This window comes from Ambystoma mexicanum, chromosome 6p (assembly GCF_040938575.1).
Source record: "Ambystoma mexicanum isolate Mex_15411 chromosome 6p, UKY_AmexF1_1, whole genome shotgun sequence".
NCBI classification, from domain to species: domain Eukaryota; kingdom Metazoa; phylum Chordata; class Amphibia; order Caudata; family Ambystomatidae; genus Ambystoma; species Ambystoma mexicanum.
This window is the reverse complement of record NC_090935.1, coordinates 437,780,409-437,805,528: the sequence shown is the minus strand read 5'-3', so window position 1 is coordinate 437,805,528 and position 25,120 is coordinate 437,780,409. Positions and strand designations below refer to the sequence as shown.

The following is a 25,120-nucleotide window of genomic DNA, read 5'->3' as shown; positions in this document are numbered from 1 at the left end:
CATTATTTTCAAGAATGAATTGATCATTATTTAATACACACACATTAAATTACATCAACATTGCAAAGGAGCACAAGACACCAGGTGATAAAAACCTAACAGAACCATCATTCGCCAAGAGTCAATCCATCATTTACAACTCAAATCAATCAACCTCATTCACTCACAGTAAAAACTTATGTTTGACTAAAACTTTTTTAGTACAATCCATATGTGGTAGCACATAAATTAGCCCCACATGATCTTGAATATTTCATCTTATCCACATCAAATGTGTTTCAGCACAACCATTGACCAGAAATGTGCTCTGTTCCACGGAGTGGGTATATTCAACAAAAAATTATACATCCCATCCCCGGATCTTCTTCTCTACCGGTTTCGACGTTTGGAAAAATGATAAATGAGATAACGTCTTTATCAGGGGGACCACTTGGTACAGTATTACCACTAAAAAAACACAAAAACACAACATTTTATATATACAAGAATCTACTATCTGTACTTGCTGTCTTGAACTACCATCATGCAATTATTTATACCATAAGTAAAAAAACTATTAGGGACACCGTGTTGTGACAAATCCCAAGGTGTCCCTGTTGTTGCAGAGTGTCTAAAGAGGAGGGTTTGTGGGACCCCAAGCCAAAACAGACCACTGTGTCTCAAGTGGGATTGTACCACCACCATGTGGGAAACCAGAGCCACCAGGGGCCCAGCACAGAAATAGTGGGGCCAAACTGACCTGACTCCCAATGTCATGTGCTCTGACTCGTCAGATCCATTGAATCTGACTCAAGGAAATTTCACAAAGTTTCAAGAAAATCTGAAATTACATATAAAACGGCAAGAATTGAACAAGTCTTAAATTCTATGCTACCTGAGAGCATCAAGGTGCAAGTGGCTCATCACTCACCTCAAGAAACAAGGCTGGATTTATTCCAGTAGTCACGCTACTGTTACTGGCGTTGGTGTTGCCTCAGTACACGTGCGTTTGAATGCATTTAAATCTAACCAAGAGAAAATGTATAAGACAAGAAAGAAAGAGAGAGGGGAGGTCAAGGATGAGTGAATTAAAAGTCCACGAGTCATGTTGTTATTAGACCCTATGTACATAAGTAGGTATTAAGTTACATTTATAGCCACTAATGCTCACATACAGGTGGGAGACAATAAAGATGATTGTGTCCCTTGTGCCGGAAAAAGTTTTCCGCAATTTAAAATTAAATTGTCCTTTTATCCGTTTTAAAGTTTAAAATGGTCCATGACCTCAATTGTACTATTTTTGCATGTATTCATGTTGGCAATGGAAACTGCCTTTCTCACTGGCCATTTTAGGCCAATCCGTCATTTTAGGATTTGCTTTGTAAAAGTCACCCTGTGAGTTAAAATGGTGGACAATGTCATTCTAGAAATACAACATGGTCGTCTTGACCTCTGTACATAGCTAATATATAACTTGCCTGCAGGCCACTTGTTGAGGTCGTGAACTGAGACCTTGTCCTTCGTTGACTTGTGTGTAAGGGATTACTCGTGTAAAGAAACTAATCCACGAGTATACTATAAAAACAATGTATTCAAATACTGAACATAGAACACTTGTTTAACCACATTGTATTAATGTTTAAGAAGACTAACATGGAAAACCCCAGATTACACAGTTGCTGTATAGGCTTGTTGATACATGTATTAAAAGCAAACCAGTTATATGCGGTTGTTCGAGACTTGGCATGAACCCTAGATCGGTTATGTATTAAGTGGAATATTAACCCAAAGTGGGGGCTGGACATCGTGCTCACAAAGTGTATAAAAAACCAATGCATTCTAATGTACAGCGTCTCTCACTGAACACACTGAACCACGCTGGAGTTTGTTGTGTTGTACTGAGGGCCGATAGCTATCTGATTTTGCTCTTTTTTTGTAAACATTCAGTATAAAATAAAGTACTTTGTATGTTCCTTTGTAACCCGTGTTCGGTGTATTTCCTTTTGGGGTACTCAGCCTCAATATTTTGATTTTGTTTTCACAGTTGGTGCCCGAATAGGGACCCTCAACATTGATGCCGGATTGTTGAAGGTTGACACACGCTATCGGACCGGGATCAGACGGTGTGACAAAAAGGGGCTCCACTGAACGAGACGCGAATCCTCAGCAGCGCTGCACGACCCGATCCCTGGACAATTAGCTTGTGGTCTGAGACAACATCTTGACGAGGATCCACTTATCGAGGCGGGCAGATTTGCCAAAATCACCATACACAAGGTAAGATTAGTTAGGTAAGATTCTTTGAAATCCGATCGGACCTCCTTAGGTTTGTTCAGGTGAGTCGTGACCCGACTCTTAATTCAACCCTGAAAATTTGAATTTGGCGCATTGTATCTGCAGACACAATTATTGACCAGGTAATACCAATAATTTGATATGCCTGGGAAATTGTCTACCTGCTTCAGGGCGTTGTTCCGCAGCGATAGACAATCTTTGGAATTTAGCCGTCCGGCACCACAGGAGGGGTCACCGGCATGTACTATGTACTGTAAGCATGGCATTGGAAGTATAGTATTTAATGACATTTGGCACAGACAAACCAGACATGCCTCCGAACTTCAGTGGCCAATCAATGGTAGTTTTGAAATCCCTCGTATTGAGTATTTAGAGTCAATTCTATTAAAGAAAAAGGCTAGACCTGCAGCATTTGATGTTTTGCAGAATTGGAAAAAAGAAGCGTTGCAACAACTTAAACGTAGAGAAAAGCATGCACGCCGTCATAAGACGAACGCCGAAAAAGCATTATTGTATGACCAAGATAAACATTCTGAACCGACTAGGAATATGGATAGGGCTTTCTCACTTGGAATTCAAAAAAATATATCCATCCAAAGACCTCCATGCTTCCGATGAATTTATAGATAAATTGTTAAATGAACGAAGGCCTGGTGCCTCTGCGCCACCTCCGTATGTTCCTCTTCCTGCTGCTTTGCCTCTTCCTCTTGTTATTCCTGCTCTACCTACTATTGTTCCCGTTGTTCCTGCTCCTCCTAATGTTCCCCTTCCTCCAGCTCCTCCACCTCTTCTTATCGCACCAGTTACAGTACCTCCATTGAATTTGCCTGCTCCCTCTCTTCCAAGTGGTCCTGAGCCGCTTGTAATCGATCGAGGTGCAGGGTCTAAGGTTGTCACTCGCAATACTGTACCACCGGAGAAGAAACGTGAGTTAATTGCATGGGCTAAGCATTGTATGGAGAAGGATGATCAAGCTAATGTTTTTGCCACACTTTGTAATGTGGATAATTTTCCTGAGAAAAATGTTTTTATTGAAGGTTTAGGGATTCAGTTATGTGTAATGTGGGGAAAATTAAATAATACAGATCTCCCGCAAGGGTTAAGGGATCTAAATACTTTAGCGTTTTCTAGAGACACTGTGGAGAAAGTAAATGAGCATGTCGAGAGGTTATTTGGGTATATAAAAACTTCAACTGGAGTTAGAAAAATTGCAGAATGTGGATGACGAGGAGGAAAGTATGTATGTACAGAAACGGTTCCTTCCTTGTCGTAAATCGATATCTGAGGAAGCAAGAATTTGTATGAAAGATGCGCTTAGATGGATTTCGGATATGTAATATAACTCCAGTTGAAGTATATGACAAATATAGTCAGTATATGCCAGAAATGCAGAGGAAAGTGATACAGGTAATGATAGAGTACCTACAGGATGGTTGTGTAAAAAGAAAGATTAGTTGTCCCACAGAGTTATTGAGTATTTACAAGAGAGCTTTTTCACTTGACACTTCTTCGACTGCTTTAGCGCTCGATTTAGCTCTGTTGCTTAGTAAGCGTTCGGAGTCACCTACTTCTCAGTTGCCTATGGGAGAGGTTCCTCCGACATTTGTCCCGAAGGTTGAGGTTGCGGCCGATGCTGCACGAAATATAGTCGCTGTGAACATTCCTGCACATTATGTATCACAGTTCGTTCACGTCCCGGTCTCAAGACAGGAAGTGAATACTATTAGGCAATCTATTCCTGATATTAGGAAAAATATCAGGAATAGACAGGATTCTATAAAGAAATAGAGTCCGTCTTGCAATCCTCAGTGTTCACCTTAGGCGATATCGATTTGTTATTCCCTGTACTCCTGCCCATAGATTGGTGGAAGCAAGTTAGAACTATAGACGACGTGCCAGGGTTGGGAGATACATGGGTGAATATAACTAGACTCGATGGAGAAAGGCCAGCTGGTGAAAGACCGCCTCAGGTGATATTAACTTTCCCTGATAGAATCATTGCTAAATTGAAAACCATAATTCCAGAGAAAAAAATTATATGGGACAAACTTACGGCATGTGTCCAAGGAAAGTCTGAGGGTGCTACCGAGTTCTTTAATCGGTTCGAACAGGTATTCTCGGATTTCAGTGGACAAGACCTAGGCACAGAGTCTGTGAAAAGGTTGTTTGTGGACAAATTTGTGCGTGGATTGATGCCTGACATCCAGTCACAAATGATGTCTTCCGAGAGCGTGTGGCAGGCGAAGTCCCAATCAGAAGTGCTGCATTTGGCTCAGTACTACGGGAACCGTGTCAATAATGAAAAAGATAGGGTTGAAAAACGAAAAGGCAATTTGCAAACTAAAGTGCTATTTCAGCAAATTGTTAGAGGCCCCAGAGGGGGTAGTTCTCGGATTAGAGGTCAGTATGTCCCGCAAGGGAATGTGCCCTTGGGTCCTGTGAACATTAACCATTGCGCTTATTGTCGTCAAGAGGGTCATTGGCGAGCACAATGCCCCGTCCTTCAACAAAGGTCAAATAATAGATTCGGAAATATGGGTAGACGATCCAGAGGTCGCCCGGGTGTAGGGGGCCCTGGTAGAGGTCAGTTTACACAGGATCCTCAGCAACCTTTCTCGCAGGATAATCAGATTTCAAGTGTGGACACCAGGAACATATTTGATCATCCTTCTGCTGCATATTTATCTGAAGAGCTTCCTTTTGATGACATTCTGTTTCGTTAGGATTGCCCGAAACAGGGTTTGGAACCTACACCGATTCCCGTCAATCAGAAAGGTCCCTACGTTGAAATAATGGTGGGAAATAGGAAACATCAGTTTTTGATAGACACTGGAGCACAGAAGTGTTCCATTGATCATTCACGGGTTCCAAACATTCCACTGTCAGGGCAAACCAATGTTTCTGTAGGGTTTTCTGGCACACCAGTTGTTTGTCCGGTTTCTTTACCGGTACCTAATTCTTTGGTTCCCTTTACGTACCACTGTCCATTTCTGTTGACTTCGAATTGTGGAGAGAACTTGCTGGGGTTGAATCTGTTAAAAGAATTAAATGCAGCAATTTATTGTTCTTCTGATGGAGTGCGCTAACCCAAGCTTGTGAACTTTCCGAAGGGCTTGCAGTAAATATATATACTGATAGTCAGTATGCCTTTGGGGTGGCTCACAACTTTGGGAGACTTTGGTCAGAAAGAGGGTTCCTAACTTCACATGGCACTAAAATCCAACACGGCTCCCTAATAGTACAACTACTCTCAGCGCTTGCGCTCCCTACTCAGTTAGCAGTTACGAAATGTGCAGCACATCGAAAGGGTACAGATGATGTAGGGAAAGGGAATGCTTTCGCTGATCAGATAGCTAAACAAACTGCTACCGATGTACGTTTCAAGGGAGACTGCAAATGCTTATGCAATGGATGAGGGTGTTGGGTCTGTACGGGATATCCAAGCTGATGCCACGTTAGAAGAATCCAAGAGGTGGGCTGAAGGCTTGGGGAAACTTGATGATGACGGGTGTTGGGTGGATATGGCGGAAGGGAAATGGCTACTCCCTGACGCGTATGTAATGATGATGGCCATCATGGCCCATGGTCCTACGCATGTATGTGCCCAGAAGATGACAAAAATGTTAGAGAAAGCTTGGGTAAATGACAAAATATTGAAAATTGCCCAGCGCTACGTCCAGGATTGCATGATTTGCCTACAACACAATGTGGGAAAGGGGACAGTAACTCCAAGGGGAAGTTTTGGGCCACCCTTCGAAGTGATCCACTTTGACTTTATTGAAATGGAACGATGTGAGAATAAGAAATATGTTCTGGTGGTTATTTGTGCTTTTAGTAAATGGGTTGAGTCTTTCCCTGTTAAAGATGCTACAGCCATGACTACTGCAAAAATCATGTTAATGGAATACTTCCCACGGTTCAGGCTACCAAGAGTTATCTGGTCGGACAATGGTCCACATTTTGTCGCTGCTGTAATTCTGCAGATATGTACGGCATTACGAATTGACAAACGGTTCCATTCGGCCAGACATGCTCAGAGCGCCGGACTAGTAGAAAGACACAACGGTATCATTAAGAATAAGCTTGCTAAGACGTGTGCCAGCACCAAACTAAAATGGCCGGACACCTTACCGATCGTGTTGTTATCCATGCGTACAACCCCTCAAACTAAGACTGGGCTCTCTCCATTTGAGGTGGTAATGGGGAGACCTGCCAATATTTGGAACCTTCCTAAATGCAATTCATTGAGAGATGTTGAAAACGTATTACTTTCAGATTATTGCAACCAGTTGACTAAAAACCTGTAATTGATTTATCACCAGGTACGAGAAGCTTTACCTGTGCGATACGAGGGCTCGGGCCACAGCATACGGCCTGGAAGCTGGGTGCTAGTCAAAGCATTTGAGCACTCTTCCTGCCTTGCGCCTCGCTGTCGTGGGCCATTCCAAGTCCTGTTGGTCACCCAGACAGCGGTGCGGGTCTCTGGGAGAAAGAACTGGATCCACGCGTCCCACGTCAAGAAACTGCCTGACCCTGTGCCACACGTTACAGAAGAAACAGAACCCCTCGCTGATACTGCAACCAACGATCCCAAAGCAGTAAGTAGCACTGAGAGTGTGTCGGAGAATCTCTCTGAGCCCGTGAGGCTTGGGGAAGCTGCCATTTTGTCTCCACACTCTCCAAAAGTTTTGCATCCGGAAACTGCAATTTCAAATTCGGCATCTTCACTTGTTTCCGAAACGTTGCTTCCAGCAGGAAGTGACGACATATTGTTTCCGGATCAATCAGTACCGGGAAAAGTAAGGTACAATCTGCGTTCAAGAAAATAGACTTACGGCACAGTTTTGCTGTGCATCTGATAGATTTACGGCACGGTTCGGCTGTGCATTTGAAGAAGAAAAGGATCATCGAGGGCTTGTTTTTGCCCAAAATTGAGAAAGGGGATTCTGTTGGCTAGGTTTGTGGAAGGACTAAGAAGTCGCTCGAGCGGGAGGTTGCCAGCAACGAACATTGGGGTATCCGTTTGAAGACTGCAATGCCTGCTACTGCTACCGCTCATATGGGACTTGTAAATAAGGGGGTGACCAACCGGGACAATGGACAAAATGCCTGGGTCCCGAAAATGTATTGCTGTATTTTTATAATGATATTTGGGTTTTTAATAATCGCTGCCTTAGGATTGTGGTACCTTGAGGAAACTCATTCTTTAGATTTTTGTTACCTACTGAAAGTATACCTATTGTTCCTACTCCCTATGTACATTTGCATACTCTACCCTCTAGGGACTCTCAGCATAGACAAAGGTACCACAGTAACACTCTACTGCTTATCATGAATGCTACGCATCCATTTTTAATAAGTCTAACTGTTGGGTCTGCTCACATTTACAGCAACACGGGGATAAGGGGCTAGGTTGGTATATTCATCCTTTACCTTTGACAACTGCTTGCTGTGCTTCTCTTAGAGCACTGTTCTTTGGCCAATGGAATGATAGCATCTCAGGGAACTTTGATGGCACCAATTTGAATAGTTTTGAGAAACGTGTTTTGACTCCCCTGGGATGCTTGCTTTTTGCAAACAGGAGTAAACCTAACGTTGCTTCTATTAGGCCTTCTGACAGACTGTCTCGTCCCTTCCAATCTTTGATTTCCTTTAAGATGGCTCCAATAGGCAATAAGGATGCCATGGCTCCTTCTTACACTGTTAATCATAGCCCCGATTCAGTTTCGTTCTGCATACTGAGGAATGGAACTCAGTCAATGGAAAATGTTCTAGGTTGTGCCAACATTGCAAATTTGACTGGGGAAAACAGACCTTTGTATGTAGGCGAACCTGTCTACTTTGTCTGCGGTAATGTAGCATTCCCATGGTTGCCCAGGGATTGGCAGGGAACCTGTTATTTAGGGATCCTGTTACCTGGGGTGTTTATAGCTAGTACAAGAGAAATTTCAAAGGCTCGTCCACGGCGGGACGAGAATGGTGACACCCCAGCACAAATCTTGGGAGATATAGCTAAATCAGTTGTGCCATTTCGGGGGCAGATAGCGAATTCAGAAGATATCAGAAAACTAGCGAGAGTACTGGAGAGAACCATCAACCAGACCACGGACATACTCTATAATATGACGTTAGAACAGAAGGCGATAAGATTAGTAGCACTTCAAAAGCGGATGGCATTAGATGTCATTCTGGCTGAGCGAGGTGGAGTGTGTAAATTAGTGGGGTCCGCTTGCTGTGTTTTCGTTCCAGATTCCTCCCCAACCATCTTCAAAGCAATACAGAATCTGCACGTCCTTAGTTCCGAAGTGCATGTTCCCAAGGGAAACTGGGATCTTAGCGCTTGGTTCTGGGACTTCTTGCGATCTTGGGGTTCAAAGGTACTTTCAGTCTTGCTAATTATTTTGGGAATCCTGTTGTTTCTTTATTGCTGTATTCAATGTCTACCTGGTATGTGTTCGATGCGAGCGGGATGTTGCGCACAAGTGATAGGTTTGATAGGACATAAAGTGTATGCCCCAGATAAAACTTCCAAAGAATATGTGTTGAAAGAAATTTTAGCAAATGACCTAATGGCAATAGATATTTCCGACACTGATTCAGGGTGCATGGACGATGATGCATGGAGTTATTTGCAAGGAGATACAAAGTAGTTTTAGCACTTGGCATAGGCCAAAAGGAGGGTTTGTCAAAAGACAAATTATATTGTGCCTCCTATTGCAATAAATATATGTATGTTGGCCTACGCCAAGCTGCTCGAAAGTCGCTTGCGAAAGAATCTGTGTTGCAAGGTCCTGACCTTAAATCAATGTAAGCCGCCATTTTAGGCCAATTCGCCATTTTAGGATTCGCTTTGTAAAAGTCACCCTGTGAGTTAAAATGGTGGACAATGTCATTCCAGAAATACAACATGGCCGTCTTGACCTCTGTACATAGCTAATACATAACTTGCCTGCAGGCCACTTGTTGAGGTCGTGAACTGAGACCTTGTCCTTCGTTGACTTGTGTGTAAGGGATTACTCGTGTAAAGAAACTAATCCACGAGTATACTATAAAAACAATGTATTCAAATACTGAACATAGAACACTTGTTTAACCACATAAAAAGCCAATGCATTCTAATGTACAGCGTCTCTCACTGAACACACTGAACCACGCTGGAGTTCGTTGTGTTGTACTGAGGGCCGATAGCTATCTGATTTTGCTCTGTTTTTGTAACTGGATTCAGTATAAAATAAAGTTGTTTGTAAGTTCCTTTGTAACCCGTGTTCGGTGTATTCCCTTTTGGGGTACTCAGCCTCGATATTTTGATTTTGTTTTCACAGGGTGGCCCACTGGCACCCGCCTTAACCAGAGATGACCTCAAGGACATACTTCAGGAAATTAAGGCGATACGGACAGACATTCATGCCTCAATATTTGCGATTTGAAGGGACGTGTAGGTAAGTTGGAGGACAAGATGGACCTGCTTGACATGAAGTATGAGGCTTGTTTAACAGACCTGGAAATATGTGGGGAGGAGACCACCTTAAAACTGGACGACCTGGAAAATAGAGGGCGTCGGAACAACCTATGCCTCCCGGGAGTCCGAGAAGAAAAGGGGAAGTCGCCGCTGGAGGTCAGGAGGAAAGTACATGGCCTGATTAATCAACTTTTCGCCTTCTGAGATATAGGGAGAAGATGGAGGTCCTGGAAAAAGTCAAGAGACTGGGGAGCTTCCAATACGGAGGGGACACGGTCAGGCTGTTCCAAGACTTGTCGGGACTTACACTAGCTCGTCGCAGAGACTGCCGCCCTCTCACGCAGTGGTTGACAGAAAGGGGAATATGTTATTGTTGGTCCTACCCATTTGCACTGTCCTTCGAGAAAGGGGAAGCGGACTACCGAGTAACCAGCAGGAAGGAGGGGCACCAAGTCCTTCAAAGAGGGGATTCCGCCAGGGAACAGGATGGGTTGGAGGCGTAACCAATGGAACGGCATAAACCGGATGGGCCGCAAAGTATGAAGAAGAAAATATAGGGTGACAGGAAGTTTAAAAAACATAACACTCCTCCGCAAAAGAACGCTGGGGCCCCATGAAGAGCGGAAAGAGTCCACCAAACCAATATGCACAAACAAGCATCGGTCCTGGGTGATATGTGAAGGGCGGTGTGTGGTGATTGTGTCAACGACGGGCTGAGCAAGCACTCATCCCTGGTGGCCCATCACATGGTGGGCGTCTCAGAAGGAAGGAATATTATGGCGGGGGTCAGGGGGAAGGGGCAAGGGGTTAAGGGTGGGGGGAGTTTAAAAAGTTTATATTTGAAGGCACAACTACAGCTTCTTCTGAGATTGCTGCAGTACATGGGATCAAGTGGTCCGGGAGGAGATTCATGTCCACAAATGGTGCACCCTGAGAAAGGGGGTCGGGCGGAGGTTCTGAAGATGGGAACTTTGAATGTTAAGGGCCTAAAGTCGCCAACTAAACGTTCGCTACTTGGGAAAGAAATGTGGAATCGAGACCTGGATATCTTGCTTGTACAGCAGTCAAGTACGGTCAGAGGAGAGAAGAGACGTATCCCAGGGTCACATGTAGGGCAGACATTTTAGGCCTCAGGGCCCCTTAAGAAGGGGGTGTGGGTATTATCTTCAATGGAAGGTTGAGGGTGGTTGACCCAGTGACCTGGAATGGGAGGGCCCTGGTGGCCTGTGGGTCTATAGAGGGTGCTCGGCTGACCTTTGCTACTATATACTGCCCGAATTTGGGACAAATGCACTTCCTACGAGAAGCCATGGGTGTAATACTAGAGAGAGCCGAAGGTCTACTCCTTGTGGGAGGATATTTCAACATGTGGGCTGACAGGGGGATGGACCACAGCAGTGGGAAGGTAACTCGGGCAGGGGGGGGGAGGCTAGCGGAGAGTGATTTCAAGGACTACATGTTGGAACAGGGATTCAAGGACTACATGTTGGAACAGGGATAGGGGGATGTGTGGCGAGAGTCACATCCAGTGGAGAGGGGATTTACTTTTTACTCCCCCGTCCATGGATCCCGAATGCGGATAGACTACTGGTTTATACACCAGCAGTTTGTCAGTGGGGTTGCCACATGTGAACATGTCCCAATCAGATGGTCAGACCACGATATGGTTGAGATGGCAGTGACCTTGGCGGGATTGAGACCCTGGGAGACCCTATGTGATACAATGATACCCTCTTGAAGGACACCTTATTTGCAGAAGAGATGAGGGCAGAGATTGAGGACTTTTTCACATTTAACAACACAGGAGAGGTGGAGCAGTGGATGGTCTGGGACGCAGCAAAGGCTACGTGGAGGGGCCTCCTCATCCGGGAGGGCACCTCCAAAAAGAGGGTTAGGACACCGCTGGCCGGGAGACTCCAGTGAGAAATACGTGGCTTGTAGAGCACGGAAGGGAAGGGGGAAGTGAGATGGCTGATGACCTTCAATTAGCAAGGGAGAAACGTACAGAACTGAGAGACTTGGAGATGGGTAAGGTCCTTGCCGGTCTACAGTTCCTGAAACAGAGATACTATGAAGAGGGGTCAAGACTGATGCACTATTGGCGGCACGGCTGTGGGGCCAGAGAGCTGAGAGATGGGTGGCGGTGTCAAGGACCCCAGGGGGCAGCTCCTAACCCAGGCAGAGGGGGTGGCCCAGGAATTTGCAGCATTTTATGAGAATTTATATGGGAAAGAGGGCGAGGGGAGGAATGAGGAGTTAGATGAATACCTGGACGGGACTCCCTTGCAGAGCCTCCGAATTAGTGATAGTAGTGGGTTGGATAAGGCGATCACTCAAGAGGAAGTGTTAAAGGCAATTGGAAGACTCAAGCTGGGGAAAGCCCCAGGGGAGGACAGTTACATGGCCGGATTCTACAAAGCGTTTGCTGGGCCAGTCTCACAGCAGTTGGCAAGCATATTTAAAAATATCATGGCTACGGGGAGCGCTCCCCCATCCTTTGGGAGGGCGCTGATAATGTTAATTCCCAAGGAAGGCAGGGACCCAGAGTGTTGCAAGTCATATAGGCCAATCTCCTTGCTTAATGTTGATGCTAAGATTTTCACCAGGGTGCTTGCATCTCGCATTGGAGAGTCTCATGCCCAAATTGATTCACTCTGATCAGGTGGGGTTCATCCAGGGTAGGCAGGGTGCAGACACCTTACGCCAGACACTACACTTGATGGGGGCTGCAGTGGCGAGTGGGGGGAACCCGGTTCTTGTGGCCTTAGATGCCTAGAAGGCCTTTGACCGGGTAGACTAGGGCTTCCTCCATGGGTATTGAAGAAATTCTGGTTTGGAGAAGGGATGCAGAGAGGTATACAGGCACTTTACACAGCCCTGGAGGCCAGGATCACGGAGAACGGGCACCTATCATGTTCATTTGAACTGCAGAGGGGTACGAGGAAGGGCTGCCTTCTCTCCCCGCTCTTGTTTGTGTTAACGATGGAGGTTGGCACCACGGGTTGAGGGTATTACAGTGGGTGGCAGATAATTTAAAATGGGAATGTATGCAGATGACATGATGCTCCATCTGGTAAATCCGGGGAGGTCGGTCCCAGCGGCCCTGGCAATAATTGAGGAGTATTGGAGGTTCTCTGGTTTCCGGGACAATAGGGATAAGTCGGTAATATTCCCCTTTGCGGCAGATGACGTTAGAGATGTAAACGCACTCAGGCCCTTGGGACTGCAGATCCAACGAGAAGGACTCTAATATCTAGGTATCAACATAGTTAGACCGGGAGAGGATCTAGGTACGGCTATCTACCCCCCTTTTTGAGAGGTTGTTTGCAGAAATGACTTTGATGGGGAAGGGACAGCTCTCTTGGATGGGGAGGCTCAATGCAGTGAAAATGAACCTCCTCCCGAGGGTACTATACCGGTTCCAAATGCTGCCTATCAGGGCCTGAAACACTCCTGAAAGAGGCGAAGTTACGCATCTTGAAGTTTCTTTGGCAGGGTCAGAGGCCGAAGGTTGGCCATGGTACGCTGATACTGCCAAAGGACAGGGGAAGGGTGGGACTCCCTGATCTGTCCATATATTACAGGGCAGGGTAACTTAGGGCACTAGTTCCACATCTGAGGGAGGACCCAGAGAGGCAATGGGTATTTTTGGACAATCGGCACATACTCCCAGCAACAGTGAGGGAAATTGCTCTGGGTCCCAAGAGGTAGACTCCCTAAGCACATTCGTGATCACCGATCTTGGAGGTCCTCTGGGAGGTGTTGGGTATGGGCGGGAAGAGGGAGGGGATTATCACATGGCCCTCTCCGATGAGCCACATCTGGGCTCCACCATTGAGAGACGCGATACCCGAGGTTGAAAGATTTCAGTCATGGTTTGAAGGTGGGCTAGCCAGAGTAGGTCAGCTGTGGAAAGGAGGTCACTTTATAAGCATTCAGGACCTGGAAACGGCACTGGAAATAGGCAAACTGCCGGTTCTCCTGTATCTTAGGTTAAAAAGAGTCTTCACAGCAGAGAATTGGAGAGAGTGTATACAGAGAGAGCTCATGCCGGTAGAAAAGGTCCTTGATGGACACATGGAAATGAAGGGCCTTATTTCACGTCTCTATGGGGCCCTCTTGGAACCAAAGTCGGGAGAAATAGCGGGGCTTCGAGCGTTGTGGGAAAGGGACCTGGGGATGGAAGTGGGAGAGCACCTATGGCATCTCATGTGTAGGAGAGCTTTTAAAACTTCCATAGCGTGTCAATACAAGCTTCATGCAGTGAAGCTATTACACCAGTGGCAGTATGACCTGATGCGCCTGTCCAGAATGTTCCCCACAGTTGACCCTCATTGTTGGTATGCGTAAGGGGGCCTGGGCAGACTATTGGCACATGTGGTGGGGCTGTCTCAGGGTGAAGGTGTTTTGGAAATAGGTCCTAGGCTGGATCAAGGAGGCGGGGGGAGGGGAATGCATGCTCGGTCCCATGTTGGTGTTGTTTGGGTTAGTTAGGCAGGAGGATCAGTGGCTTCCCCCCAAACCACTGGTGCACTTTCTCCTCCTGGCAGCACGTGCCTGCTGAGCCAGACATTGGAAAAGGGGTCTTCTCCCCACGGTAAGAGAGTGGTCAAAAACAGCAAAAGACATTTATACTATGGAAAGGATCACAGCAGCCAATCATGGGGGAAGTGAACCCATAGAAACAGAATGGCTCCAATTTTGTAATGCATTTGGGTGAAGGGGAGGAGGGTGGTTGGAAGTCAAAGAGAGTGCCGGCCTGACCCCAAGAGACGTTTAATGATAAGGGCGCATCACGGACAGTGAAATATGTTGATATGTGTGTTAATGGACCACTTGTGATTTATCGACATACGAACATACAGTCTGCAATGTTCAGTTGCCTAAAGAAGAGTTTCATTGAAATTGGTGGTGTCGGGGGTAGTTTTGGCTGGGGACAAGTACATTATAAAAGAGGATTTTTGGAGGGCATGTTCCTCGTGTGTTTTTGTTTGCCTCAATGCCTGGTATTGTTTAAAATCAATAAAATTCGATTTACAAAAAAAAAAAGAAAAAATAAATGTCAAAGCTATAAGAACCCAAGAAAATATAAACAGTATGTCAGGAGCAGTCATACAGATTGATAGGACAATTGTGCTTTAAAATTACAGTGTGTAGAACAGATGCTGGTAGTCAAGGATCATGGTTATATGGAAGAAGTTCGTAGTAACTAGATTATCGTGACCATTTTGTGGAAGGCGATATAGCGATAAAAGCCAACAGTTGGGACACATAGATAATCACCTTTTGCTTGGCTACCCAAGGGGCAGGACTCGCTGTTGTAACAATTCATGATGGAGGGGCATATGTACCTTTATCTACTGGCATGCAATCTTCTTTATTTATACACTCAAGGGTTTTGGAGTGTGATTTGTGCAGCGCAGATCTGAGGTTTATGTAGCTCATTATAGGGTGCGGGAAAGGAGCTTGCATAAATAAACTTGGATGACTTTAGCTTTTTTGATGTGCTCCACATCAAGTGGCCTGCTGGGTTCATATCTCTCTAAGTGCTTTAGTGCAGAGGACATTGGTGTAAGACTTGTGCGCACTTGTTTGATATTTCCTTAAATATTGGGGAGGGGAGGTTGCCTCCGGCTTTTAAGTGCCAATATTATAGGTGTTATCACGTGAATAAAGGGTTTTAGTTAGCCCTGACAAGATACAACCATGTATTTTGAAAACTGTACTTAGGAGGGCCCTGTGAAAGAGGGTGGTGCTTGAATTTCCCCTGCAAATAAAAAAAGTGAAAAAGAATTGCTAATCCATTAGGAGATAAAAAAATGAAGAAAAGAAAACCTCTAATTTAGTGTACCCCTGTGATAAAACTGACTAGTAGATGATAAAAAATGATAAACAAAACCGCTTTGCAATCGTCCAATTCAAGGCATGCACTCCCTGATGTATTCTGGTTTCACACTATGATCAATGTTTACTTGCTGACTTGCTAAATTCTTGCACTGATATTTTTCTCTACGACCTGTGCAGTGCTCCCCAGATAGGCTTATTCTATACAAATATATATAATAACAAACAATCCTGACTGATGCATCCATATTAAATATCATTCACAGTCTGCCTCAGCAAAAAGCAAAGCATCTTGCCTGATAGCACAGCCCAAAGGAAGTGGGAGCATAGTAGTAGAGATAGTTCTGTCCAGGTGTTGCTCACTATTCTTAGAGAGGCACAGCTCCACCCTACTGATGAGGTCCAACCAGACCGAAACACGTGTTTGGGGTTGCTGTTGGTAATCTTGTTCAGAGGAACATTGCCTAGCATTTCGGTGCTGGACTGCCCCAGGGCAGGACAAAGACTGATATGTTTTGGATATTTCTCCTCTGTGAAAGATAGTGAGCTAAAGAATCTGGGTAAGGCTCTCGTAACCAGGACTAATGTCTGGCAGAGGGACTCCCAGGACCCCCCTTGTTAGTTTGTAGTTATTTGTGGCTACAGAGAAAAGAGAAGAGAAAGGATGTCCTGAAGCAAACTGAAAAACGGGATGTCTGACATTGAAGATTAATTAATGTGTAAAACGAGGGCTCTATGATCAGGTAAGTGCCAGGTGCAAGGTTTGTGCAGAAATCTCCTCTGTGAGCTAGTACCTTGAACTGGCGATTGGCAGCCAGGCAGGCTTTCCATGCCATTCAGGCCTGCCCCAACTATAAGCAGGCAGCGTCTGCCTACGGAAGGCCACGCTTTGGAATCATAGGCTTGGGCACTGATTGGGTTTCTGTGTATCCAAAGGTAATGCCCATTACTGGACAAGAAGATCTGAGTGCTTGGCAACAGAAAGTGTTTTTTTGGACTCACCATGAAGAGAGAAGTTGTTGTGCACACACAGGTCAGTGGTCAACTTGGGCACGAACATCTGAGGGTCCTGCAACAGAGGATGATGCCGTAACACCAAACCCTGCTCATGGAAAGCTAAAGGGTCCAGTTTTGCCTGTACCCATCACCCCCCCCACCCCCCTCAATGTTGGGCAGGAGGTTATTGTTATGTTTTTACTAGGTATGAACAGGATTTTTACTTGGCTAGACCTCTGATTCTTGAATTGTAAATAAGCTCTTTGCATTTCTTGAAAAATGGCCCCATGGAATGCCATCAGTGTCTATTTCAGAGGGGAATTCTTGAGATCCATATCTTTGCAAGCAGAGCCTACTGCTGTGGGTAGGGATGCACAGAACACTTGTATACAAAGTAAACAAGGTGTAACATCTGAGGTAAACAGCATGGAATGAGGGTAGAAGGGAAGAAAGGGATATAACATGAACAAAACACCTTACGTAGCTGGACTGAGTATTTGTAACAGCAAAAGGTGGCTCTTTAACCAGAAAAGGTCAGCTCTGTAGAACCATCACTCCTTTCAGCTCTCTGGTTTACATGTGATCTTTCCACCATTCCCCTACAATTATGCCAATTTACTTATCGCTGAGCTATTAAATGCACAATATGGGTTAACAATGTCATGTCAATTAGTCTTGTAGTACAAATAGATGTTCTTAAAATGTCTAAGTTCAGTTTCCTTCTCCGTCACCGCCCGCATGAGTGCATTTTCCAAACTTTTAACAGATGTCATAGCTTGCACATGGACAAGTCAATGCTCTTTGCGCACATATACACATGGGGTTTGATTGACATGGGCTTGAATACATGGAAATCATTACTAGAGATGTATACGCTTGTGCTTAGGATAGCACATAATTGCACTGCGCTATACACTCTGATCCATACATATTTACATAAAAAGCAAAATTCGTACCTACCATTGCAAAAGAGGATGGGCTAGAGGGTCTTGTTTATCCATCTGTTTCTTGATTTCCAAATAAGGTGCCTAAAAATGAGTACAAGCGAAATTGATACATTTACTGCATCAGAATACACAATCTTTTTTGTTTGAGGACACTGCACATTTCATTGAGCTGATGGAACAATCCATATAAACGCATACTTTCTTTACAAATTCAGCATCTATATCTTACAGAAGGAAATGCTATTTCTCAGTAAAAAGTACAAGAACAAAAATGGATATGGCACAATGCATTTTCATTGATCATAGATTGTTATTTCAGACTTCTTCAGAAAATGTATATGGCAAATAATAATATACTTCCATTAGGGTCAGTATCCAGACAGGCTTGCACATGGCTAGTCCCTTTATGTAGCGACACAAATGTGCTAACAAAGTTGAAATGGACGCTGCATATATCAATGCCAGTGATTACGGTTAATATCAAAGCTTCTCATTCATAATATTATTGGGATCGCTACATAAAAATACATTCAGTTTCTAAGCCAGTTTCCATTACAAATGTTTGGTGTTTCAAAAAAGTGTTCTTAATTTGTTTGTTTTCATTTTATTCATTTTTGAGGATCTTTATCCTTTTTCTAAAACATTAAGTGACTTGTCGACAACCCAAAGGATGTTAGGATATTCTAACAGGTTATCATTTCATCCAACTTGATTCCAAGTTACATACACTATTCTGAACTATTTAATTGACACTTAAACGTTTTTCAAAGTACTAAGAATCACTAGGAGGTTTTTGACCATGTCTTCCTTAAAGCCACTGATACAGCTTTAAACACTTTAAATACCAAATCAATTAACCTAGATATTCTAAAATGTCAAATCACTTTAACTGTTTAAAAAATCATAAAATAGGGGGCGTGGCCTGGAGCGCCAGCGATGAGGCAGCTCCATTAATGGCCTCTGCTTGGGTCCGCGGCTAAAAGCTGTTTTCTCCCGGTTCCTGCTATGCCCGCCATGAACGCTGCTAGATTGAGGCAGAGGAACATCCCCAGCACCATCGCCTGCTATCTGGGAGCTTAACGCCCCTGGGTTCGCCATAAATGCGGCGAAAGAAATGCTCCTCCGGCGGCCGGCACCGTATTCAAGATGGCGGCCGCTCCTTTGAACCCGCGCCTCCACACCTCGCAAACTCTTCCTCCCTGATGCGCGACTGACACTGGTACCAGGCGCATATTAGGGGGGCCCTGATGGTCCTTGCCAGCTACACTTCGTCCTGGAGCAGCTCCTAGGATCCTAGCCTGCGCTGCGCCATTGGTCTGCGCCCGACGCCTCGGTGAGCCCGCCATCAGCGTGATCTGCGTGCTGGTCCCCCGGGAGCCTGGAGGCCTGAGGTGAGGAGCTGGGGGTGGCCTAGCCTTCTGAGGCTCGCAAAATCTGCCCCCCCCGGCGGCCCGCTGACCCAAACAAACCCACGCTGTTACCTGCTTTCCTGGGGCACCCCTTCCCACCTTCCCTCTTCGCCAACCGGGAGAGCCTGCTCCCGCCAGCCGCATCATGGACCCCGCCACAGAGGGCCGCCTGGAGCCCCGTGGTCATTACGGCAACCCGGACTGCTTCCTGAAGGCCCGAAATTCTTTCCACCTCCTGGGGCGCTCCGGCCCATTCCACCCCCAATCGCTCTCACCATTTTGGACCCCACGCCACGTGGATTTGGGGCCGGACCCCTGGAAGGTGCCTCTCTTCCTGAAGCCATGTCCCGAGCGCCGAAGTCCTCCAAATCGGCTGACATTTCCACCATGCTACAGTCTGCGGATAAAGGAAAGAAAGCAGATTCCTCCAAGCTTACACCCCAGAAAGCGACCGACGACAAGGGGACACTCGCAACAAAAGAAGACCTCCAAGCCTTCATATCGGTCATCAAGTCAGAATTTAGAAGCTGCATGTCGGAACTCACTGCTAAACTGGAACAAACTGACTAAAGGGTCGGGAGCATAGAGCAGAGGATGGGGGAGGCCGAGGACCTGGCCATAGATCACTCTAACTCCATATCGGCCCTACAACGTACCGTCCAGATGCTAACGGAGAGGACCGAAATTTTTGAGTTCAAGCAGGAAGACATGGAAAACCGCTCCTGCCGCAACAACCTGCGCATCCGAGGGGTACCTACCTCAGTTTCTGATAAGAAGCTCCCCGGATATGTAAGCACTTTCTTCCAGTCCCTCCTGCCGGATCTGGACGAGGCCCAACTCATTCTTGATCGGACCCATACGTTGCGTCCTTGCCGGGGAGTGGATTCCGACTCCCCTCCAGACGCAATTACAAGGATCCAATTTTACACCTCAAACGAGGCCATCGCATCGATAGGCCGATCAAAGGAGGAACTCTCCTTCCAGGGCGTCCGACTACAGATCTTCCAGGACCTCTCCCCTCTGACTCTCCAGAAACGCAGGATGATTCACCCACTTTCGCTATTTCTCCGAGACCAGCAGATTCGCTACCGGTGGCTCTTCCCCATGGCGCTACAATTCTCCTACAAAGGCACTCCCCGCACCATCAGCCACCTCGACGATGCAGCATCTATTCTCCGTCCGGACTCCCACAGGTCTTCAGACCCATCCCTCCTGGGCCGAACCAGTCCGGCCCCGAACTCCAGCTCCCCGAGGCCGAATCGTGCCCCTTGGTCAAGAGTGCATAGAAACCGCAAACCCAAATGACGTGCGTGGATGCCCGCACTGGACACATAGCATTGGAACCACTTGAGCTGCTCGAGCTCGCCGCGGACCCTATGCGGTCCATACCCTCCTCCAAGGCGGATGCCACCTCTTTACCCTTGGAGAAATTCCCTACCATGTTGGTTCTGTCGGATGACAGCCTGGGCGGACAGGGGCCATGCCGATAGTTTAAAATCGCCCCCCCCCAGCCGCAGTTTGGACCTCCCATTGGAGGCAGTTGTTGTACGCTCATATCTTCCGTTGGAGACCAGTCTTAAAACCCTCAACCACAGGAGAACCAGGAATAGCTATGCTCTCACAGCCATGGGTGATTTAACCCCTCCCTGCCCCCCCCATCAGCAAGCAAACTCTTTGAGCCAGCTGCCACATCTGAAACTCAAGTTCACCACCCTGAACGTTAGGGGCTTGAACTCCCCCCGAAGAGGAATTCCATTCTGCAGAGGCTACAGGACGATGGAACTTCAATCGCTTTTCTGCAAGAAACACACTTAATCCCAGCAGACTTCTCTCGTTTGCGAAGCAGACTCTTTCCGCTACAATTCTTTGCTTCCAATGGAACTATGAAGGGAGGCACCGCTATTCTATTCACGAAAGACCTGAAGCCCCAGATCCTGGACTTGCTACGATGTCAGGATGGTCGCTTTATCGCAATAAAATGCATCGTCCTCGGCCAGCTCTACACCCTCATCTCGGCCTACGCCCCGAACGAACACCAGGAAGGCTTCTACCAAGACCTAGAAGACTCCCTCCTCCCATTCATCGAGGGGCAAGTCATCATGGGAGGGGACTTCAACGAGGTCCCCGGACCCCCTCAAGGACAGATCCCACCCCCCGACATCCAGAGATTCGAAGTTGGCCACTGGCCTGCTCCATCTGTTCTGCATGCTGAATGTTGTGGACTCCTGGAGGGTATTGTCCCCAGACGAGAAAGATTTCACTTTCTACTCGTACGTGCACCGCACCTTCTCCAGGATCGACCTACTCCTGACCTCCCCCCAGATCCTGACCTTCACGGACGATGTGGTGATTGGCCCCCGGATCCTCTCGGACCACGCTCCAGTCACCCTGACCCTGCAGTCTCACGACCCGGATCCCCCTCCTCGCCACCAGTGGAGTCTATATGATCCTATTCTGGGAGACATGGCAGTGAGAGACTCAATCGCCAGGGCAATAAAAAACTTCTTTGCAGAAAACCAGGAGGAGGATACTTCCCCGGCCAGCACCTGGGATGCCATGAAGGCAATGCTCAGAGGGGAACTGATTGCCCAAGGCACCGCATTCCACAAAAGAAGGCAGGTGACCCGTGCCGCCCTGGAAGCCGAGGTCCGTGAAGCTGAAGCTACTCACAAAAGAAAGGGCTGGGCGCCAAAATCTTATAGGGTCCTGCAAATGGCAAGAAGAAGCTCGAAGCGCATTACGCTGATGCTACTGCAAACCTATTAACTAGAACCAAGCAATGGTATTATGTTCATAACAATAGGGCCAAAAAACTTCTGGTTAATAAGCTGGCCAGGGAGAAGAGCAGGAACTCCATCCTGTGCCTCCGTGACCCGCGAGGAGCTATCCACTACGCGGACCACGAGAAATTACGCCTGGCGGCCGCCCACCATTCAAAAGTAATGACAGCAGCCCAGAGGGATCCGGCCGAGCACCGTGCGTACATCCAAGAGGCGGCACCCCCGCACCAGACCTCGGCGGCCAGTGAAGAGCTTGAAGCGCCTATTACAACCGAGGAAGTGGAGGCTGCCATCAAAAGCCTGAAATCTAGAGCCCCAAGTCTGAATGATATTTCCACCCGCTTCTACAAACTCTTCCGGCCCCAACTGGTGGCCCCCCCTGGCTCGTCTCTTCAATTCATTCCCGGCCTCTGGAACGGTCACTCCAACGATGCAGAAATCCATCACAGTCCTCATCCTTAAGCCTGGAAAGGACCCCCAAGAAATCAGTTTGTATAGACCCATCTCTCTGCTGAATCTGGATGCCAATATATATTCTAAGATCCTGGCCAATCGTCTTGCACCTATCCTCCTGAGCGGCCCACCTTCAGGCATGGGGACTTGCCACAGGGCGGCCAAAATGGGTGGACATTGAGCAATCCTGCCTCCCTCTCTCCTTCTGCTTCCTCCCGTTTCTCCCCACCGCCCTACGCCGGAGCTGGTCGGGAGTCCTGACAGCCACGAAACAGTCAATAAAGGCCTGGGAGTGGGCCTGCAGACATCATGGCGTCCCTGGAGACCTGAGTGCACTCTCTGCAATTTTCCTCAATCCAGCGTTCTCCCCCAAAGCCTGTCCAAGGAATTTTAGGAATTGGGTCGCGGGAAGCCTCGAAACCCTGGGGCAACTCTTCGATGGGGACTCCCCCCCCTAACCTTTGAACGCTGTAAATCGGCATTCCGGCTAGCAGAAACGGATAGATACTCCTATGCCCAACTCAGGCACTGGTGCTCCCACTGCTAGACCCGGGCTAAGGCCACAAGACCCCTTACTTCGCTAGAGCTAACAGTGGGTGACCTGCCGACCCGGGGAAAGATCTCAACTCTATATAAGCTGCTACAAGAGGACCCCTTTCGTTCCAGGCCCTCCTATATGTCTCAATGGGAGACAGACCTTAGGCACGCCATAGAAGACCACACGTGGGCGGACATTTGGTCCAGAACACGCACAGCATCCCGCTGCATCACCAATCGAGAGTGCGCCCATAAACTGCTCCTGTGGTGGTATTACCCCCCTCCGCCTCCATCACTTCCAACGGGCCCTGGACCCTCACTGCTGGCATCTCTGCGGCCTCCCAGGATCATACTTTCATATATGGTGGACCTGCCCCAGAGAAAAGGACTTCTGGACTCACTGCCTAGCCACTATAAAGGACATCACCCAGGTGGCCATTCCACTCACGCCCGAGCAAGTCCTCCTGGGGATCCCGCTACCAGACATGTACCCGAGATCAGGGAGAAGAGCGGCCCTGGTATCCCAGTTTTTGCTGGCAGCCAAAATCACGGTGGCCCGCACTTGGAAATCCACGGATGGTCCCTTGATGACCCTCTGCTGGGTCAAACTCTGGGACATCCTGATCGCTGAGCTAAAGCGGGACTGCTCCACCGATTCATGGACATTTGGGCTCCGGTGCTGGATTATGACCAGACCTTTCTGGCCCTGACATTTAAGCCACGCCTGATTGCGAGAGCCCTTCATTCTATGAAAGATCCGTCGCTGCTACCGGACCAGGCCGACTAGACCTGGGTTCAGTGCCCACCGAGGGACTTAAAGGGGAGAGGGAGGGGTGTTTTATGCCTTATATGTCTTGAGATGCTATAAGTACTGTGAATGTATATGCTCCTGTGTTTTGAGTTATAAATAAACAAATAATAAAAAAAAATCATAAAATAATGTTGGAATATTTTACTCACCTACAGCTAAGAAAATCAAACAATTGTTTAATCAATTCTGCCTTTTCATACATTCCCGAGCTAATTCTGTATACAATTCAACATGTTCAAAACATCATTAAAGAGATAGAGTCTCTTCAACAAACCTTTAATTTAAAAAGCCGTTAAGTAATTATCTAATTAAATCAAACAAGTAAATGCTTTAAAATAAAAATACTACTACTCTTGATCTATTTTTCTAGGTTTTACACAGTCCTAAGAATCATTTTTTGTTACAGTTCACGTAACAGCACCATTTTTAGTTTGGGGTATTAGGTGTCACTTGTGATACCTATATGCCATACTATTGCATTGGAGTACAGATAGGGAGGTATGGCATATAAGAAGGGACACAGAGGAGTGACATATGAGGAGCGACACACAGTATCTAGGTGTTGTTTGGATATGGGCCCACCCATTGCCTGCCCGTGTCCATGCTAATTCATATGGCCGTTACCACCCATTCCTGGCTGTGCCCACCCAAAACTACTCCTTGAGGGAACTCTTGGAGCTTGCTTTAATCAAGCCTTACCGTCAGCCTTTGCATTTAAAGTACCTGCCATTGTTTCTTTAAAGCAGTCTTCTGAGAGTTAATGACTCAATTTGAGTTGTACTATAGTTTTATAGTTTCTTCTATAGTTTCATTAACTATAGAAGAATTGTCACCGCATCTAATCCAGTTAGAAGAGGATATAGCAACGTAATAAAAAACAGATTGTCGGATAGTCTCACTCAACATCAGATCCAGAAGATCCTACAGGATACTAACTGTAAATTGACAATTCAGTCCAAGAAAATACAGAAATTCCTATGGAATTCGTATACAGCTGGCAGGAATATTATAAGCAATCCTCCAATTTCAACATGCCTCAAACAGCACGGAAACGCAGAGGAAGTGCTTCAGAAACAGTGTCCTCTGATATCTCCAGTGGAGAATCGGAAGGGAGGCAGAGTGTAGTAATAGAACCAGGAAGAGGAGAGAGCGGGGGTGGGGCAAGGTGTTGTAGAGGCAAGTTACCAGGTTACTCACCGTAGTGACCACCTTACTCCTATTCCATAGTCCCCTTTCCTCCATACTTGTGGGACATCTCTCCGTCCTGTGGGACGGGACCGGAGCACTTTGTAAAAAGCATCAATTTTTTTTTCAAAAATGTGTCCCACCTCTCTTTCCTGCGCAGGGCCCAGCACGCGGCCGTAACCCGGCCCACCTTGGCTTTGCCCCGCGCATCGCCCATCAGTCCTTTTCTATCGCAGGGCCCAAGACCCATTAGCAATAACAGAGGAACCTTAGTAGAGGGGACAGCGGGTGGGCGTATGGAGGAAAGGGGACTATGGACTAGGAGTAAGGTGGTCACTACGGTGAGTAACCTGGTAATACTCCTACGTCCCGTCCCCTTTCCTCCATACTTGTGGGAGATTCCCAAGCACTCCTTACAGGAACTA

General features: G+C 46.8%; 1 protein-coding gene across 3 annotated transcripts in view; it reads right to left on the bottom strand.

Moving 5' to 3' along the window:
• PARP8 (poly(ADP-ribose) polymerase family member 8) overlaps positions 1-25,120 on the bottom strand; it is a 1,351,312-nt gene that overhangs the window by 650,650 nt on the left and 675,542 nt on the right. For all 3 annotated transcript variants that reach the window (XM_069627250.1, XM_069627248.1, XM_069627249.1), the window contains one exon: positions 17,534-17,601. In XM_069627250.1, coding sequence (XP_069483351.1) covers positions 17,534-17,601 — 68 coding nt within the window. The remainder of the gene's footprint in view (positions 1-17,533; positions 17,602-25,120) is intronic.